General features: G+C 49.2%; 5 protein-coding genes across 5 annotated transcripts; 2 read left to right on the top strand and 3 right to left on the bottom strand.

Annotated features, from left to right (window-relative positions):
- Positions 1-278: 278 nt before the first annotated feature.
- Positions 279-1,214, bottom strand: FTJAE_6813 (phosphatidylserine synthase; the record flags this gene model as incomplete). The annotated part of the gene is made up of 4 exons (XM_037353465.1): positions 279-647; positions 706-935; positions 992-1,087; positions 1,160-1,214. 4 exons carry the CDS (start codon positions 1,212-1,214, stop codon positions 279-281), a joined length of 750 nt encoding a protein of 249 aa, XP_037206062.1.
- Positions 1,215-2,400: 1,186 nt separating this feature from the next.
- Positions 2,401-5,004, bottom strand: FTJAE_6812 (jacalin-like lectin domain protein; the record flags this gene model as incomplete). Its single annotated transcript, XM_037353464.1, has 4 exons — positions 2,401-2,497; positions 2,548-2,674; positions 2,725-4,447; positions 4,615-5,004. 4 exons carry the CDS (start codon positions 5,002-5,004, stop codon positions 2,401-2,403), a joined length of 2,337 nt encoding a protein of 778 aa, XP_037206061.1.
- A 4,224-nt stretch (positions 5,005-9,228) lies between these two features.
- Positions 9,229-10,378, top strand: FTJAE_6811 (cyclin-dependent kinase; the record flags this gene model as incomplete). The annotated part of the gene is made up of 2 exons (XM_037353463.1): positions 9,229-9,300; positions 9,401-10,378. The coding sequence occupies 2 exons, from the start codon at positions 9,229-9,231 to the stop codon at positions 10,376-10,378; spliced, it is 1,050 nt and encodes a 349-aa protein (XP_037206060.1).
- Positions 10,379-11,728: 1,350 nt separating this feature from the next.
- Positions 11,729-13,945, bottom strand: FTJAE_6810 (uncharacterized protein; the record flags this gene model as incomplete). The annotated part of the gene is made up of 1 exon (XM_037353462.1): positions 11,729-13,945. One exon carries the CDS (start codon positions 13,943-13,945, stop codon positions 11,729-11,731), a length of 2,217 nt encoding a protein of 738 aa, XP_037206059.1.
- A 3,887-nt stretch (positions 13,946-17,832) lies between these two features.
- Positions 17,833-19,648, top strand: FTJAE_6809 (uncharacterized protein; the record flags this gene model as incomplete). The annotated part of the gene is made up of 2 exons (XM_037353460.1): positions 17,833-17,857; positions 18,081-19,648. 2 exons carry the CDS (start codon positions 17,833-17,835, stop codon positions 19,646-19,648), a joined length of 1,593 nt encoding a protein of 530 aa, XP_037206058.1.
- Positions 19,649-20,790: the final 1,142 nt, after the last annotated feature.

Raw genomic sequence — 20,790 nt, 5'->3', positions numbered from 1 at the left:
TGAACTACCATTGTTTCAATAAGCTGCGTGAATCATGTCCTGTCCAAACCCCCAACCCCCAAACAAAGATGTCTCCGACCGTGTGCGCTGAACCCCTTTTGTCCCTGATGTTTGTCCTTGCGAACTTCCTGTTGAACCCCCTGCTCGATCCTGCGATACCCTCCAGTGATGGCAATCGTATGCTCAGATCCAGACTACATGACCTCTACCCCACCCAATTTTTCGGTGCAACTACACCAAACCAACGTGCCATGTCAAATAGCAATATCAGCTGTCGTTTAAGGCTTGGGTATGCGGATGGTCTTGCTAGTCATGAGGCAGCCGTGGATCATGAACAGAATCACGGCAGGATGGAACTCGAAAGCCGAACCCTGGAACCAGACACCAAAGGGAAGATTGTCATGAACCCAGCGCTGCGAGAGCCAATAGGCCATGATGGCGTCCATGCCGAGCGAAGTGGGAATGGGAGTTCCTTCGAAATACTGGCTCTTGCCAGTGGCGTCCTTTGGAAGAACCGAAACGGTAACATTGAAGCGGGCGAGGCGAGTGAGGCCACACAGAACGAAGAAGGTAAGACCAACAGTGTCGGCCAGCGAACGAAAACCAAGGGTGAAAGCGACCATAGCGGGGGCGACACCGAAGGAAATCTGAACAGCATCACTGTCAGCGACCATAATAAGTGACAATGCGTGCATTAAGACATACCAAATCAGCAAGAGAATCCAATTCTTGGCCCATGAGACTACTCTTCTTCCTCCATCGAGCAACCTTGCCGTCGAAAAAGTCGAAGAACAGACCGAAAGGAAGGAAGAAGAGAGCAAGCCAGAGGTTGTCAAAATCCTTGGGGTCACCAAGTGCGTATCGTAGCGAGGAGAAGATGGACATGACACCGCAAGCACCTGTGATGACGCTAGAGTTAGCAAACCACGTTGATTCTATGATGAACGAAGCATGTCGAATGCGACGGTCTTCGTGGTCAAGGTGTACATACCATTCATGAGAGTAATCAAGTCGGCAAGGTGCATGGCGCGCACGAGAGAGAAGTGCCCAACATCTGCGGAAAGAAGAGTCTTTTGCTTGTCAATTGCTATAGAGAAGATCAATGTCAGTCCTGGAAAGCCAAACTCGCTTAATTGTCTCATCCTTGGCTAAAGCTTACCTGGGCTGTTGGAGGATGTGACGTCCTTGGGGATGTTTCCATTGGAGCCCGACATGGTGTTGCTCCTTCTAGACATTCTACGGTAGTTCCAACGACGTTTGGTAAGTGCGAGGTTTGATCGAGTCGGACGATACGAGAGGTCGACCTCAACAGTGTTCTGTACAGGAATACAGGAAACGGACAATCGTAATAAGCTTCGCGGTGGTGGCAGGAAGCGGTGTCGATGGATGCGAAAAGAGAATATTCAAAGTGAGCAAGAATACTAGCGATGCGAAGTTGAGTGGTATTCCACGGTGCAGGACTTGTTGCGCTTCTGATGGTTGTGTGAAGTTGTAGAAGGGAAGAGAGAGCAGGTTTTCCACAAGTGGTTGACGTTGACGTTGAGGAAGACGTCGCGTTTACTGCTTTCGCTGCGGGACGTCCTGCTTTCCTTGCTTGGGTGGATGCCGTCATTGTGGGCGCTAGTGCTGGCCAGCTGCACGTGATGGCAATGGCTTAGACTTACTAGACGCTCAACCGTTCTTGATAAGTCACCAGCCATCAACAGTTCGTCACACGGAAAGGTCAAGGCGGTTGTTCATGGTCACATTCGCATCTACACTGGATGTTTTTAAATCTTTATCTTACGTACATACAGAGTACGTCAGAATGGTACAGAATCTCTAATGTCACCAAGTTGATCAACAGCTCAACAGATTCTGGGGTAGAGTATCACATGTCAGATTCGTATCGTATTCGCACAAGCTCACTCACCGTCAGAACATTAAGCGAAGTTAGATGAAACCTATGAGAGTTAGTACACACACACACACACACACACAACTGTTCTAGACACATGCAGAGAACGGTCAAATTGAGCACAGAGAGATAAAGATTTCAAGACCAGGCATCCCCAGCAGTGTTTATTCAGGTCCCCGTCTGCTCATGGCATACTGTGTATGCGTTACCCCTTGACTCGATATGCAAGCGTGTATGTATGTATGTAGAGTGTGCAGCCTCCTTTCAGAGGCGGTAAACAAAAGAAAACTACCCCAACGCCAGTATCAGATAAAAGTCCCAAACAATGCTTGCGGTATTTGTCTGGCGGCTGTAAGACAGGTAGGGTGTGTCATGACACGCAACTATGTGTGCGTGTCTCTCCCATGCTTCATAATTAACAATTAATGTTTATCCATAGACGGCTGATTGTTATCCTGTAGAATGAGTGCAAAAACCTGGACATCGTGTGGCTTTGCTCCTGCTCATCGCGTGATGAGAACCGAGAATCCATCTAACCATTGGCCACAGGAGCCAGAAACACCACAGATGATGTAGCCTCGAGGAGGTATCAAAGTGTGCCTAGTGACTAGGGTCAGCTAAGTTCGTAGCGACACAATAATAAAACTTACGCATCTCCTCCATGAGCATTTCCATAAACGGGTGACTTGCGACCCAAACTCGTCAGAATTTGTATACCATCGATCCAAAACCCAGATCGCACGACAAAGCCACTGATGTATTCACCACGACGAACATCTACATCTCCTGTTAGATTCTTGTCGGACCATCAATGAGTAAGAACTTACCAAACTCGAAAGTATCTCCCCCTTCTTTGCCGCCCTTCTTTCCAAACAACTGCCTGGAATCATCGTCATAAATGAATTCTATTCCGTCCACGGCTATGCCGTGGTAAATCACCACACGGGATAGAACTCGGTCCTGCTTGACAGCACTCGTAAAGATGGCTTCCGTAGGCTGGCTTCCATCCATCTTAGAGCTACCCAGCTTCTGGCTTCGGAATGCACTCTTCCCGTTCGGTAGCTTAATGAGAGATTCCTTGGAGGTAAATCTTTTGTAATCGTCAATATCAAGTGATCCTCCCCCGTAAGACTTGACTGATATTTTGAGAGATCCCTTTCTTTTCTTCTCAGGCAGTCTGCCTCGCAGCTCGCTCTCGCTGAGCGTGATTTGTCGGGAGGGCGTCCCTTGATCAGTGGGATACTCGATCCAAGCATGGCAGACATCGTCACCGTCTGCATAAATCTCAACAAAGAAAATTCCTGTGGCCGCCATAACAAGTACATTGCCATTTTCGACAGGGAAGGCTTGAACGCTACCGTCAGGGCTCATCGGGGGATCGTTGGGAAGTCGGAAAGACGGGTGAGCTCGGAAACGCAAGCAGTCAAGGCGGTGCCATCCACATTCGTCGGCCTGAAGTGCAAGACCACCTTTGGATTTGGTCCTTGTACAATAGGCCTCTCGAGCTACAAATGTGCGGTTGAGCACCACGTAATCTCGCAGCATTATACCACTCTCCTGGTGGGGGCATCCGAATAGATGGCCCGTCTCATGCATATGAGCGCCAATACCGATATTGGCGGCCTCCCAAGAACTGCCCGCTTCGTTGCAGTCATTAGCCACGTGGTTTGTATCCGTTGGAGTACAGTCAGTGAAAGCAGGCACAACCTCTTCGAAAGTGGAAGGGTAACTGTGAAGGCAGTGAGATCCAAAAATGGCGAGCTGAAGATCACCATCCCCTCCTCCAAGAGCGGCATGGCCGGTCACGGTCTTTGCTGTCGTATCCCAATGAGAATCCAAGAGAAGACAAGACACGTATAGCTTCTGCCCTGGCAGCGGGTTGAAGTATTTCTTGACGGCCTCTGAAGCGATCCCGTACAAAGCGCCCTTATCGGTCGCCTTCTCGTTTTGCTGAGCCTTGTTAAGATCTCGAATCTCAGCAAGGGTCTTGTCGGAGCGAATAATATGCACACGGGCTTCGGAGCGCATGGTGCCGTTCTCTTGGTCACGATAATTGGCCGAGCCTGTTGTCCATTCTTCATCAAAGCGGAAGGCCCGTCGGCCAAGCTTGTTCCGCCACATCTGTTCCGATGTGAAGGCCTGCCACAGGTACGCTGCCATTCTGAACTTCTTCACGGCCATTTCCAGTCCATTTCCTTCCTTTTCGGCTCGGGCGGGCGAGGCATCGAATGTTTCGGGGGAGTCCTTCGCAACGAGTATCGCAAGCTGCAAAGGTGGCGAATTGGTCACAGGTAGCATATGAACAGTAAGGTAGGAAGCATGGATTGGGTTGGAGCTGTTGCTGTTCGCAAGTTTCGGGCTTGAGAACTCGAAGCGCAATCTGTTAGGACCCGGTTGAAGGTACACCAGTGCTTTGAAATGTGAGTTGCAAACGGGCCAGCTGATCGCGGGGAAGTTGTCGTCGAGTCGGCAAACATTAAGGGTGCCATCGAGGGGTTTTTCGGCGGCATTTCCGATTGTGCCATAAACAAGAAGAACTTTTTGATAGACCTGGTGACGGTTAGCACAACACTTCAACTACTTTCTTGAGGGAGTGATGTTTGTTGGAAGTCTTGGCATAGCTTCTGTACCCCTGACGATATGGCTTGCATTTGCATGCGCGCCACAAAGCCCACTAGCCAAAGAAAACAATTCAAAAGCAAAACACCAAGACATACCCATGCATTTTCGGTGATGTTGACCACTCTTGGAGCGTATGGTGACACTGGAAGGGTTTGTCTTCCATTGATAGAAGGCGCACCAAGACCCGACATCCCGGAAACACTGTTGCGGTTGGAGTTGGACGATAGCGGCGGTCGCGTGGGGACGTTGAGTTGGCTCTGGCTCTGGGACATTTGAGACTGTCTACGCTGGAGTTGTTGCTGATCTTTTACCTGCAGATGAAGTGCAGGATCTGACTGGTGATCAATCGAAGGCGGCGTTAAGGAGCCGCTTGAGGGCGATGTTGCTTGACTTGTAGCACCATCACTGGATGTGTCGGTTGATCGATTGGTACGGAAACTGGCCCTCGATCGGCGGCGCAGGTTGTTGAGGAAGGTCGGAGCCATTGTCGCCGGCGACTAGGACCTGCCTTTTCTAAAATGTATCCAGATAATAAGAGTCAAAGTTGTATGACAATTGCGTCGTGGGCAAGCGAGAGACGGATCAAGAAACCAAGGCAAAATCGACAGAAAAGTGACCGAGGGAGAGACCGAGATTGAAGTACCCAAGAAAGCCGTGGTCGACAGAGTAAGAGAGGAGAGCGCTCGTATTGCAAGTCTGGAGGAACGAATGGGGTGGTAGTTTAGATGAATGAGGTGGAGTGAGATCCGATGGGGGGTGTAACAAGAATAAGGTAGAAGCAGTGGAAGCTGTCAGTTGTCGACAGTTGACTTGACGATCGAAGGAAAAGGAAGGAGGAAGGAAAAGCGCAAAATTTTAGAGATGAGAACCTAAGGTAGGTAGTAGGTAATATGAGAGGGAGATGGTCTCTAGAAGGACCAGCAGAGAAATAGCATGGAAATGAATTGAATGGAAATCCACTGTTTCGTTTCCCAGGATCTTCTTCACTGCCTTGGAAAAGATAACCCTCACTCAAATGTCCCCTTCCACCCCTGTTCAACTGACAACGGAGAAGGATGGATATCTTTATTAGGATCCTAGACACTCAACGAGTGATGACAGATGACGGAAGATTGTTCTGTATGGCCGGACTGGACGAAAAGACGGCCACAACCGATCCAAAGACGTGCAAAAAAGTGGCTGGTGCTGCTAATGCACTCGCCGAGAACGAGGATGTGCTCAAGCTTGGAGCCGGGGGATCCGCTGGAATTGGTGGGTTGCAGCGATGCGATTTATTATTGCGGCCGTTGCAAGCGTGCTCAACCAGATGGTGGCTTGCAGTGAGCGAGGATCACTCTGGGGGATGGAAGCCGGAGGACGGAAGACGGCAGTATGGAATGAATGATATGATAACCCTTCGGGAACATTGAGACATTATACTCCTCCAACAGAGTCTGTCTATCTCTGTTGATCAATTCAGGTCGATCCAGTATCAAAATGTCCCAGACTCATCCTTGTAAGCTTATGGGCAGGCCGCAGATGGGCCAAGACTCACAACGTGCCGAGTTGAAAGCGATCGTGATCTGGGTGGGCTTGAGAGAGGCCCAAGTTGCATACAACCACAAGTTCAGTGGAGCTTGATATTGAATTCAACCAGCCGCATACAGCGGGAACTCAGTCTTTGAGATGATCCCAGGAGCTAGAGCAGCTAATGGTAGCTCTCGGCCAGCATCCAATGCCTTCGCTTAGGCACTGGTATTCATCAACTTTACAAGCAATCGTAGCATTCGGCTAATATTCACCGCGCAATCGTTTTGACAATACTGCGTATAATATATCAGAAGTCGCTGCTATTTTGAAACCATCGATCCTCGACTTCGATGTCGTCGAGATAATAGTACAGCCCCTGGCCTTGTCTAAGATAGGCGGGACCATCCCGTGCCGCCGCCGATAGTAGACCATCCAACGAAATTGCGTTTCCATTCAAGATCCCACGTAAATAAACATGCTTGGTCAAGACTGTTGTTGGTAAGTGTTTCCAGGGGATGAGCCAGTTGATTGATGGTGCCATCCATGATTGCGAGGCCATGCAGAAGGTCTTTTTAGCGCCTGCAACTAGACTAGCCAACGCATTATTACACAGAATACTCTATCTCAGAAGTGATTGAATCAATGGGATTCAAGGTTTCTCCCATTCTTGAGGTGGTTGTACCGACCTTGGCCATCTCGTTTCAGATTCGAGGTTAATTCAAGGTCAACCACCATGCCCCCCTCCACTGCAAGACCAATTGAATAATGTCGGTGATACTTTATCTCCTTGCTCAAAACTATCCTGTTTCGAGACCGTAAGCCGATAGATCCCACATCACGGTAAACAGGGAAGTAAATTCTGATCAAGGGAGAGCAACTCTGCAGAAGTGCCCTGCATCCTGACTGTTCAATCATATGCTAATAATGGCGGGCGACTATCAACCGAAAGCAAAAAAAGCCCACGTATGCGAAATGCAGCTTATATGAGGGGAACATTGAACAACATCCATTTTAGGAGGGTGAGCTGATGAATACGATGATGATCAACTGACGACAACGCCTCGTGTTGTGGGGATAACGTGGGAGAACTGGCTTGGTCTCAAAGCAAACGCTGCCTGGATACTGACTTGTGAATTCGTCATTCCAGATTGATATATAAATCCCTTGAGACCTGACGGTAAACAAACTTCGTCGGGGAGCACGACGCCGACTCCGACTCCCATGCAAGCCAAATGAATTGTGCTGTCGGCATTTTCACATTCTCTTTGGACGCTATTGGGAATCAGAGTTCGGATCCCCCGCTTTCGAATTGAGTAACGATGTGTCTCTTGTAAACTCAACTCTCAATGATATTGATCAGTCGACTTAGAGGTGGGGAAAATGGCGTTGGAGCCCACCGGGTACAGATCGTTTCCTCTGATGGACTTTGTGGATATTTACGGAATTTAATTGGTGTTGTCGTATTGGCTGGCTGAATCAACCAACGTGAGTTGTGGAGCTATCCCATAGACGAAATTGTTAAGGAGAGCATGTATGGGTCAGCATAGCGAGACTATGTATGTTAACAGAGCTTTGATGACCTGGCCAATGCATTCAAAATAAAAGTAAACAAAAATGCAAGCCCTTATCCCTATTCATCGCCATAACCCATCTTATCAGTCATCATGACTGAGAAGAGATAACAGACAAGTCGCTGTTGAAGCTCCTCCTACCAACTTACTAGAGGTTCGAGCAAATCGTTGCTGAATACAATGGCCAAGCACGTGGTTCATTCAAAAGCGAAAACAGGGAAGATTCTAGAGAAAATAACAAAGTAGTATCATCAGTCAAGCAACTCCTTTTCAAGCAGTCGGAGGAATCAAGATATAGGGCCAAGCTTATACTCCGTCAGCCGGTCCCTTGCATGCAGTTATTGACCAAGTTTAGTCAGGCCTCGGACAATCTGCAGCCAATCAAACCGAGCAATGGACTACAGAACAAAGGAGTTTGTTCAGCCTGGACAAAGGCTGACGCCAGTATACTAAGTCAACTGGCATTGTATACACTTGACAGATGTAGAGAGACCATAGCTTGTGTTGGCCTGATCTGTTTAAGGGGTCTGCATTTCGCTTGTCATGAAAAGCCTATCAAAAGGCATTGCCGAGTCTATAGCCTTTCTCACATCCCATGAACTACTCAAACCTGAGGCTGGCTGAAGCCTCTGACAGTGAGAGCTGGGAAACGCTAAATGGGTCCAATTGCTGGCCCAGCAGCGTCAGATCGAGTGCGAAAGGGTCAATTTGAAGCATCTGATTGGCTCATGTTCGTGTGCAAAGTGCATGCATAAATACTTTTTGCTAAAGTACCCAAGTACCTGGTACAAGTCTAATTAAAACTTCCAGGGCAGATCGAGTCTAGCGAGCAAACTCGGGTTTCGTTTCCAGAGGAATGTGACCAAATTTACTTGGTGACCCCAGCGACCAGCTACTGAAAAGAGTTCCTTGACGTCTTGGATCTCATGTTAATGATCTTATCAGGCGATGGTGCAAGTTGACAGTCTCCCTTTTTTTCAGTCATTGGCAGATGAGTACTAATCAAGTGCAGATACAAATGTAAAGAAAAAGAGCCATCATTGTATTACCACAATACCTATCTTAGCCCAACAAAGATGGTATCTCCAAGACCTCGAGTCTGTGGACGAAGAAGCCAAACTTAGAACCTAGAGTTCCCTAATGGAAAGTTTCCAGCTCAATTCAGCTTCTCCTGTCCTGGGCTGTATGTGAGTCGTTACCCGGCCGTACCTTGTCCGCTTACACCAATTCAGGGCCAAAGTACCCAGTACCTAATGACGGGCAACTGCAGTGTTAGTGCGTGCCACTAAGACCAGGTTAGCAGGCTCCAGCTCATAAGGTACAGTACTCAACTGTAGTTAACGGTCCCTCGAGATTGCGTTTGCTTGCTCTGTTCTCTCCAACTTAACTTTGGATTCTTCATTCACGCACCCAAACCACTTCAACCACCACTCACCACAATTCACTCCTTGACCATTACGACTCGATTTCTTGCCATTCGACACACAAACCTTTACCAAAGTATCAACCAATATTGTTTTTCCCACTTTACACAACACATCGATCGATTCGACTTCTTCATTCAACTTTCACGGCGGTTGCCCCTAGCAGCAGAGCAGAGTAGAGCACAAGTGCGAGTGTTGAAGCATCATGTCTTCGCCGTGGAAGAAACAGCCAGAAGATGTCGTCGACAGTGTACTCAAGCGTGCAGAAGTGAGCAAAGTGAGTAACTTGATCCATTGACTTTTTACTAGCAAAAATTCAATCTGTTGTTTTTAACTCCTGATGAGGCAAGCACTGACTGACATTTCCACTCTTTAAGATTGCACGACGTTTGCAAAACCGCCTCGCCCTCGCCAAATTCAAAACGAAGCATGGCTGGGAAGACCTCACACTCGACTCCATCGAGCCGAAAATCGAAGAGGAGATGCGAAGAAAACGTTTGACCGAACCTACAGATGTCCTCTCCGACTCATCATCAAGCGCATCCGATCTCCCATATCCGTCCCGAGCCCTCATGAGCTCTCCCCTCAAAGCGCCCCTGTTCTCCGATGCGGTAGGCTCCAGCAACGGCAGCACGGGACACCGCAAGCGCACATACCTCGCCTCCTTTCACGATGTATCATCGAGCCCTAGCAAACGATTCCGACTTTCCCCTACGGCACACAAGTCCTTTGGCAGCAATGGTGTATGGAAGAACTCGCATCAACTAACACGATCTTCCCCCCTCAAGCCCAGGCGGCAGCAACACTTTACTACCTCGGGTGGACCCGATGTCTCCTTTTTCCAGCAGCGTCTGATGAGTCGTGAGCTGACATCACCCAATTTTGCTGCACCTTCCGATGACGATGACGATCTTTTGCCCATCCACTCATTCAATACTACCAATATCCGCTCGTCTCCTCCACGCACACCACCTATGCGTACCAGGTCTGTTAGCAAGCGGAACAAGGGCGAGAACGGTGTAGGGACCAATGGCAAAACTGGTGAGGAGGGAGCTGATTTACTTCTCTACCTCGCTGCTTCGCCATCACCAGCTGTCAGAACTTCAACTCAAACACGAATGGAGCCCCCATCAACCCCTCCCCAGAAAAACAAGCAGATGGATCTGCCTTCCTCAATGATGATGACGCCTGGTGGGGGTAACCTCTTCCCAACCACCCCCAGCCAAGCTTTCGACTTTGCCGAATTTGTCAATATCACACCCAGCCCAGCACAAAAGCCCTTCAAGACACCAATCTCAATCACGGCAACTAGGACACCTGTGAGCGGTACTCAAAGGCGGCTCACGTTCGACTGAGCGTCTGAATGAAGGGTTGGGGAAACGGTGTGATTATGATCCGAGTTCTTTGTGGACATGATACCATGACAGCACTTGTTGTGACACTCACGCATGTACTTTTTTTTCACTATTTGGAATTGGCCTCGATTATCCGTGGCGTACAGTAGCACCACTGTACATGTCTGGGTTTCCCATTATTTGCGACGGCGTTATAGAATAAATGGCAATGGCATGAAAGAAGGTCTTTCAAGGGAGGTTATTGAAGACCACGTCTCGTACCAAGCGAGACCAGGAGGACAGTTTTTTTTTATCCAGCGGCTGAAATCCTTTATCTTGTCTGAGGTCAAGAATTGTTAAAACAGATTACATTATGGGCCGGTTCAGGAGAATAGGGGGCACTTCCTGGATGGATTGATGGAACGGCTTATGGACAATGTGACTATCATCTTATTTTACTACTAGTACCTACCTACTTAACTATTTCGAGTTCAAAATTCACATTATTACCGAGTCGTTCTTGAGAAGGCTGATCATACATACGACTGCAAATGCCTGCACGTGGAACGAAAACGAGTGAGGGAAAAACCCTTCTCCTCCACGCAAGGGTAGGTAGGTCGTCGCATAAGACCCCGTGTCCAAGCGCGCGTGCGACGGGCAATTTACGCGCGAAAGAGCTGGCGCGTAGCTACGTCGTGTCTGTTTCGCGCCTCCGAAACCCCCGTTTTTGACCATCTAGAGCCAATCACTAGACGAAATGCCACAAGTCTAAGTTTTGAGTCTGATGTCATGAACTCCTGAGGGATGGGAAAAGCGTGTTATTTGGTTGGATGGACGGCATCATGTGGATTGAAGAGGGGTTTGACAGTACTTTTGAGACATGTACTCGATCAGAGGCTCAATAATGGCTGCCAAAACCTGCCAGAAGTGGAAGCACCACGTATTTGATGCATTACTACTCCGTAACACAGTTTAACACTACGGAGTACACTACGCCGATATCATAACCATACAATGTCAATCAAGAGTGCCTTCACAACCACGCGCATAGTCACAATGATACGAACAGCACATTGTATTAATAGTGGTATAAAACTAAAGTCTCGGCGGAGCATAGCAAGCTTTTCCCATTTTGACTCTAGCGACACCTCACGCAGTGTGCGCTCTTCTAAAGCAAAAGAAGGAGAAAAGCCTAGTTCTGTGGTATCATAAGCATAAACGCTGACATCAAACATCAACACCATCTATCCATCTTCTATTTTAAACTCCCCCTCAAGTCTTGCAGCGAGCCAATGAGTATCCCAGGAGAACCACTATGTTGGTCCTCCGCCGAGAGGAACGAAGTGAATTCCGTGTCCCTGCCATGAGGGTTCACATCGCCTGGCCGGTTTGTCGTCTCGGGATATGGCCGTCGCTCTCACTTCGGGAGTGTCGAGGGGAAGGGGGAAAGTCAGATCCATCGTATCGGCCATAGATACTGGGTACACGTGGTTGAGGGGGCACAGGAGGCCACTCGCTAACGTCGCTCACTCCACTGGTATATCGTGAAGTGTAACTCTCAGCCCGAGAGTGCCTGACGGTCTGGCGGTTTGTGCTATAGAAGGAGCTGGCGGCAGTATAGCGTGGCATATTTTGAATGTGTCCCATGCTAGACATGTGTCGGCCATCGAGCTCCAAGTCGAAGGGGTTCGAGTGAACGTTGCCGCGCCAAACTTCCTGTGGCCTTAGCCTCACGCCGTCACCCGTCGATTGAGGTGTAAGGTTCCGCGACATGGTCGGGCCTTGCCTCTGATCGACTGGCTCTCTATAGGCCATCGGTGGCGGTTGCATGGGGTCGGGAGACAAGCTGGAACTCTCGTCGGCAAACGGGTTATCCAAAGAATGAGGCCGGGCAGGGGCAAGTGGGGGTGGCACAAGAGAACCGTGAGGCAGGACGCTACCGCGACCATATGAGTCCCCACGAGACGCTGCAGTAATGTTGTTGGCATCAGAGAAAGGGTTGGGGCTGGGAGTCCGTCTTCCATCATGACCATCGTCAGGCACGGGGGGGGCTGCTGCCAGATCCGCGACGCTTGACTCTTCAATAAGTCGTGACCACCATCCCTGTTGCCCAGGAGCTGCACTCCCTCGGCTAGGGGCGCGGTTTGTAGACGCGCTGTGGCTTTCGGCGCCGAACTGAGAGTTTCCTCGGCTCATGTCGACATGAGAAGAGCTCATGGACTGTCGGAATCGTTGACCAATCTTCTTAGCATTGGCGCTCATCGCGGCAGCAACCTTGACAGAGCGAGGCGTTGGGCCGAGCGAATTATTGTCGATTTCGTACTTCTCCTTACCAGATCCGCCTTGAGGAAAATCGAGTGGGGTGAGAAGAGTGCTCCTTCGACGCTGCTGTCTCCGTCTCCTGATGAGCCAAAAGATGATGAGTGCCAGGAAAGACAATCCCATGATGGAACCGACAATACTGCCTACAACGACTGGAGTTGGGCCTGCATTGTCAGATTCCTTTTTGACAGCTGAATCGGGACTTTCGGTCTTCGAGGCATGGTCGCTTCCAGCAGTAGCACCGAGGCCAATGGTCGTAAGGCCTCCGTCGGCTAGAGTCGCTGTACTAAGTGCTGGCGCAGCCCCGTCAGCGCTCGTCTCACCGTCATCGAAAACGAAACTATCAGATGCTTCAGTAGTCTCAGTAGCGGAGGAAGCAGCTCTAGTTCCAGATCGGGTTTGAAGGGTCGTTGACCGAGATGGGGGACCAGTGAAGGTGAAGGATGCAGTATCAAAAAGGAGCACCTCCGAAGTAGACGTCGAAGACGAGGACAAGGACGATGATGATGAAGACTCAGTCTCGATTATGAGTCGAGCATTTTCTGGAGTATCCTTAGGCGCCTGAACAGGAGTCGTTACAGGGTCTGGTCCATCGATTAATCGGGCATCCTGTGGTGTCTCCTGAGATGACGGCGGGGTCGTTGTCTGGACGGGTGTTGTTACCGGATCCGGTCCATCTGTCAATCGAGCATCTTCTGGTGTTCCTTTGGGCAGCTCTTGAGTGGTCGGCTGAACAGGTGTCGGTACCGGTTCAGGGCCATTAACCACTGGAGGTTCTTGGGGTGTTTCCTGTGGGGGTGGTTGAGAAGTTGGCTGAGCAATCGGCTCGATGGGGACTGTCGTCGTCTCGTTCACATTTGCGTCACTAGTTTCAGGCGCTGCCTCTCCTCCAGCTGCAGGTACAGTCGTTGGAACGGGCTCGACCTCTTGCGTTGTAGGTACAATCAATGATGCAAACACTGGGGTATCTACAGCAGGATCCGCTGCAGGAACAGATGTCAGGTCTGCAGCAGGCACAGTTGAAGCCGGCGGCATTTCAACGCTGTCGGTGTTCTCTGTAGCGTTGGCTGGGACATGGTATGTAACCACGATGGTGGTAGGCTCGGGGATGACCACATAACGAGACTCCATCTTCGTCTGAGTGATCACCACTGGTGCTCGTTCTTCGAGCGAGTGTGTATGGTTGGTATCGATTTCTCGTGGTATGCCGGCATACTGTCTTTCGAATAAAAAGTTGAACAAAGCCCGTGTTCGGAGGGCTAACATCCTCGACCAGAAACGTTCGCGATGCCAGTCGCTGTTAGTGAGAGCTGGAGTCGGAGCTTGGCCCGACTGTGAACAGAGGTAAAAAGTCTGATAAATGAGCAAAAGCTTAACTTAGGGCCCCTGTGGCCATCTACTTTCTGACAATATGCATGTAGATGGATGACCCAGTCACCTTGCCAATGTAATGAAGGTAAGAGAATGTAGATATCACGGCCAACTACCGTGATGAGAAACGAGAATGAGTGAATAATGGTACGACAAGAGAATGTAGAGGGCGCAAAACAAGGAAAGACACCAAGAGAAACAGAAACAGAGAAGGAAAGGAAGACAAGACAGAAAGTGTGAGAGAGAATGAAACGACAATATGATTGCCCCGAGTGGGAGGGTGGTCAACCTAACATCAAGGTACCGAGCCGACCTACCATGAACTAACTCCCTTTACCCTTTACTAGCGTTTTAGCTGTTTCCAGATACTACAACTGACATTATACATCAGTTCAAGTACGGACCACGGTAGACATGGGTTCGTCGTAGCTAGGAGCAATACCCTGTCCTGCGACAGATCTGAAGCACGACAGCCTCCCCACGCTGTCTGAGCTTCACTACCTACCTACCTACCTACCTACCTGACTAGTCAGGCCCTACCGTCCTAGCCAGTCCAGTCTAGTATCCGAGGAGCAAACAAAAGATCCGATGGGAGCAACATAAACAAGGTTGATATTCCAGACTTCTGGGACGCCTTGGCTCTCTTGGCTTGCGTGGACTTGTGTGATGTTTGCATTTGCGTTTGTCACGAGGTTCCAGGCGGGTGTTTCCCCGTCGGCATGGCATCCAAAGCTCCAAGTAGAGTGGAAGTTGGTCGGAATAATTAGAAGGATGTCACCCACATGCGGCATCATTCCGTTTGTTGTTGTTTTTTTGCTTCTTTTTGTTTCTGTTTCTGGGTCGCTTTGACGCCGTAATCAAAAAACGGTCTCGGCAACGTGGGCGACTTCGCATCGCGATCGTGTTGATGCATAGTGCGCGTATAATACAGAATGTTGTTGATGGAAAAAGAAGTCCCGAAGCGGATTTAGGTGAGTGAGCCTCAGCAAGGAGATGAATTTCAGGTGGGGATTGATCCAGATTCCAGCCCCGAGTCTGGCCTGGGCCTGTTCAATCATCTTGGCAGGAGTAGTGAGGTAGGTACCTAATGTAAGTAAAAGTTGGGTTATTCTGGTTAGCGCCCGAGCGCTGCTAATACCTGTACCTGGCCACCTGAGACACCTGAACATCCACCACCGTTTCTCCCTGTGGCGCCGTGGCCCTGCCCGTTGTGGCCCTTCCCGCCAGCAAACGCGCCGAGCCCGGTACATCACACCTAAAGTTCGCCAAAGGCCCCGCTGCCAGAACGTGGAAGACAAGGCATGGCAAAATATCCCACGAAACAAAGCTCACTCTAGAACAAAATGAGGGACAGGACAGACCCGACTGCAAATTTCATCCTCCTGAGGATTGTTTGGCTAGCAGCTCATCAGTGAACGTGCATAGTATTTGCACAACGTACCTGAAAGGTGTCTCCTTCGGGATGATACCGGCATTAGTTCCAACGTAATAACAGACGGCATATTTATCACCACCGCTACCACACACAAACAGTCTCTCAACACCATCACACACAGGAAACCAAACAAATCAGCCCAGCGGCTCAGCATTAGGAAACACGGCAGGGTTGGATCACCAGACAGATTAGGCTCGTAAGCAGAAAATAGCTGGTTCAATCCTTCTTCATGCACCATCAATCCCATGTGCCATCCACGTTGAATACTACGTACTAGTATGTTGCACTTCAAACCTCCCTCTTCAAGTATCCTTGCTTGGATCAGTTCATCCGCTCAGGCATCCCTTGCCTTACCGCTCTATACCCATGTTCCGGGCCACAACCGCCCACATCCCTGATTTCCTTCGCCTCGAGCCTGACTCGGACTGTCACCGTTTCTCGTACTTAAAATCTGTCTGTGCCTCTGTTAGCGACGCCTTTCGATTACCGAAATAGAACATCTGTCCGTAATGTCGAATTCCGCTGAGTCACCAGCATGGGACGGAATAAAGTTGATGGCGTGCGAAGACGCTAAAGCTTTTGATACCGTAACCTTAAACATGGAGATCATCCTTCATTCCAGGGACGGTCTTGAGAAAGAATTGTGAGCTTTACCAGTCTATTGGGAGTCTACCAGGTTGTCGGGTAAGTTGTTGAGCCGAATGGGACTATAACGAGAGTTTCGGTATGAACACATCCTCAAGAGCTCTATCAAACTTTTTTATGCTTCCTTTATGAGATTAGACGATGATTTAAGAACGTTATGAAACACCAGGTTTGAGCTTATGATTAGACTTAACTAATTAACACTACTTTTGAACAATATATGGTTAAAGCTTTATGTGATCTTCTGGAGCGAGAACACTGTCCAGTTGTGTGAAACGTTGGAAGACGAACTTCTTATCTTGTTTTCACCATTAAACATGAATACATAATCTGAGAAGATCACAAACTCTGGCTTATAAGTTCGCAAAGTAGTATATAGAATTCTTTCTTGACTCGCCCATTGGAGCTGCTCTTTTGAGACTCAGCTTTGAGAAGAATATCGAGTGTGTTGAATTACCTAGTCAACTAGGTGGATCATATATTATAGTCTAGGGTATGTTGGCTCATGATGTGTTCATCATTCTAAGGTTTTTGAGACGAACGTTGAACAAGTGGATAAAGACTTTCAATAGAGTTAGGAAACGATGGCTATTCTGCCAGCTTCTTCTTGAAAGCATACTGGTAGGACCTGGATGTTTATTGTTGAAACAAGGAGCAATTAAGGTTATGAAACACCTCATATCGTACCCTTCCATTATTTCATCGGATTATGTCCTACATAAAATAAAGTAAAGGTTTGTAGCACCAAGACAATTCTAGCACTTCCATTGGCGTTCCTTGACCAGATTAGGAAGTGACATGAAACAACTTCTCAAATGCTCACTCGCTCTCTTCGTGTCTCTCAAACATCTATCACCAATGAGACCGACCGGTCTTGCATGAAGCATGAATTCACATGGTGATGCATTGAAGACAGTCGACAGCTGACCAATCGCGGAAACAGGGGTCCATTTGCCGGGTAAAGACGGTGGTGGCCAGGCACCACCAACCAACCAACTCACTCATATCATGGATCAAGAACATCGACACGACCTCCTACCTACCTACCTTACCTTACCTACCTAAACAAGACAACCAACTGATGTCCTCTTCTCATATCGCTTCAGCAGGAGATAATTAGTCCCTTAGAAGGTAGAGCCTGTGGTTGGCTCTCTTGTTAAGATAACCCCGCGGCTGCTCCCGCATGGACCGAGCCGATCTTGGCACTGACCAACACTTTGCTCGACTCAATCTCAGTCAGTCACCGAAACTTTGAAGGCTTCGTCTTGCAACGCACTTTGTCCTTTCCACGCCAGAGGCTCAATTATATCGTCTGGCCGAGTCTTTGTCAGGCCGTTCTTGTCTTGTTGTTTGTTTCATAGCTGTTGGCTAGTAGCGTATCGCTTTTGGGTCTCTCTTGAAATGTCTTATCGTTTTAGTTATTCTCCATCCCATCAGTTCATCATCTCCGTCAGCTTCCCTCCATCGATTATCAAGCTGTCTTGAGGCCCTCACTCAGCTTCTGCGTACCCAATCAACATCTAGCTACTGTACGTACTCTGTGCTATGTCGCACCTCGCTGGACCCAAGCTGACGTCGTCTTCTCTTTAGCATAGCACCCCATAGCATCCATAGCTACCTAGCTTTCATTCATCCATAGCCTAAGCATTCTATCTCGCGGTACCTTACATTATTAGTTGCGCCACCTACAAGCGCTTCAGCCATGTTTGGAAACTTCACCTCCTTCGGTAAGCTAGTCTTCTCTCTATCCGCCTCCCATCACACTTGAACCTCATCCTTCCCGACCTTAGCCATCGTGATCCTCATGAACATCTGATCCTCACAAAACACCTCAATAACCCCCTCACTTCGTTTCCCTGTCTATGTCGCTTGCCCCTCCCCCACAATTCTGTTACCTTGCTACTTGCCTCTCCACCTTGATAGACCCTTGCTAAACTCAGTCTTCTTCAGCCGGCATTCCGGCCAAGAGCAAGGTTGATCCTAAGGACGTGCCGCCTCCTACGCCAGTTACCCTCCCTCGCTTCCAACCTTTTGCTCACGACGACGATACCATTGATGAATCGTCTGCACTATCTGCTCTTCTCCGTAACACTGGAAGATCAACTGCCGCTCTCGGTCCTTCGGGTTTCTCTGCCATTGGTCTTAATCTGCACCTCGATGCAGAGCCCAAAGACCTGATACCTGAACCTGCATTGATCCCGGATTTCGAAAGTTGGGACAAACTGTCGTCAGACGAAGGCCAAGAGAAGAATCAGTCCACTCGTTACCTCCTAAGAAATGGCAACCTGTCTCCTGGCTGCCATGTTTACCTCGAACGCAAGAAGGAATTGTCGAATGTCAATGAAGACGCTTTTCGAACAGTCAGAAGGCTTCCAGCCCCTAAAGGAAAGACACAGGCTCGTTTAGGGAATGCCTATGAGTTTTTCCGTTGCCTTGAAGCCTTTACCTCTTTTTGGGATGACCCAACTCGGCCATTACCACTTCCCCCTTCCCCTGAGGCTTCTCCCGAAGTTACTTCGTCTGGTGATGTCGCGAACTCGGGGGACGCAAATCCTGCGAGTCCCAAGCCGGATGAGAGTGCAAACTTCTTCAGAACCAGCGCTGGATCATCTATGCCACTCGAATATCGCAATAACCTGATAACATCATTCATCAAACTTGTTGCTTATGACTTTGGGTGCAACGTCTCGCCTTCTCGAACCGAGCCACGACTTCATTTCAGTTCACCCCTAGGATCTGGTTCTCGCAAATCTTTTTGCCCCTCTGGCTGCCTTTTCATATTTCAAAGTCCCACAACCCGTGAAGCCGCTCGTGCAGGTGTGGTCCACGGGCCCGTCGCCGCCGTCAGTGCCAGAGGTACAACTGATTTCACTCAGCCTGATCCTGAGACTGCGCAGTCACTCGACCTCGCTCGAGAGATCGTAGCAGCTCTTATCACAGCGCAGCATCGCGCACGTGAAGGAAAGACTGAGAAGCGATTCGGTGAGGGAGAATGGTGGACGACCAAGAAGCGCTGGGGAGGCGGTCCAGGAGGGCCCATAGGACGCGAGATCGAAAAGGACCAGGTACAAGGCGATAAGGACGCGAAACCTAGTGATGAGAACGGTCTTCCTATGCCACTTGCTAAGAAACCTCGCAAAAACATGAGTATCTACGACAACTATCGCATGATTCGACCTCCATCGTCGACCTGGGACAAGAAGGCTCAATACGAAGCCATTGGGAGGCGCAAGGGGGCTGACTATGATGATATCTTTGTAGTAAGCTCTCTGTTTCACCATATCTCGGTCATCCGTGTCAAAGTACCTAATCGGTTACTTGAGGCTCTGGAAGGGGCACGGGAGCCAGATGCATCCAGGCGAAGTTGGGGCAAGGTTGAGGCTTGGAGGAGCCCCTGGTACGATTTATTCGATACCACACAGCGACTAGCAGCTATGAAACTAGTGTGGGCGATGATGGCTTACCAGATGAGAAAAGACGATGTGTCTGATGGAGACGTTGCTATGACCAATGCCTGAGGTTATTTTGAGGTGGGCCATGGTTGAGGAACCTCATTCTTGCTTGCATTAGTACATTGGATCTCAGCATGAGAGGTCAGCACAAGGTTTAGGAAAGACTAAGATGGCATAGTTGCCCAGTTGGTTGATCACACGCATACATAGGGTATCCATACATAACATGCATTAACCAGGGTCACATTCCCGTCTCCGGTCCCGATTAGCTTGGCTTTTTCTATCAATCAGATACCCTTAAGGAGGAGGGTTACAATGAGGCGGCAGCTGAGACTGGGACTTGTATCACCTGCAGCTGATGCTGCATGGATTTATCTGGTAGGTAACTCTGGCTGTACCTCGTAATCGTTGTCACGCCATCAGGGATTCGAGCAATGAAGGCTGAACTGGAAGTCTCATGGTGTTGGTACACGATCATGCACGATACAACACACAAATTCCATGAACCGTATGCTGGGGATCTATAACAATGATTCAGGGGACGTAAAGACGGGTGCTCGGGTAACCTCATGCAAGGCATGGGTAGCGACCTTGCCGTCGGGTCTCTTGGTGTTGGCATGAGAGGGCATGGCATGGTGTTTCTGCAGGGTAGGGATAGATCAGGGGACTTGAGACATGTCGAGCATGCCACGATACAGATCGAAGCTGAGGGAGACGCGGAGCATAGCTTCCTATAGCGTTCCGCATCGACGGGTGAGCTAGCAGGCTGGTTAACGAAATCACCCCATGTTGTCTTAGATATCAAGCGAATGTGGATATGTGTTGGCGTTGGCGTTGGCGTTGGCGTTGGCGTTGGCGTTGGTGTTGGTGTTGGTGTTTGTGGCTGCATGGAAAGGCTGAAGCTATCTTATTTGGGATTGAAACCCGCGTGGCATAGTCGGGTCTAGCGACGGAGTACAGTACGTTTCTCGTTTGGTATTCAACTTCGGGAGGCTTGTGCCTTCGGCTTTTGGGGCTCTGAGGATTTTAGTTTGAGCCTGCCGGGCATGATACGGGAAAGAGAAGGATGTATCGGTTGAGTAGGTAGGTATGTGATGATGAGTGCATAGAGTTCTTAGGAGACTCCGAGAACCATGTATGTTATGGTACATGTGCTTTGCAGCAGTAATTGGAGTGCTGTACCGACAATTCGGATGACATCTCAAGGA

Source organism: Fusarium tjaetaba (assembly GCF_013396195.1).
Source record: "Fusarium tjaetaba strain NRRL 66243 chromosome Unknown NRRL66243_c0000134, whole genome shotgun sequence".
NCBI classification, from domain to species: Eukaryota; Fungi; Ascomycota; class Sordariomycetes; order Hypocreales; family Nectriaceae; genus Fusarium; species Fusarium tjaetaba.
This window is presented reverse-complemented; position numbering and strand designations above follow the sequence as displayed.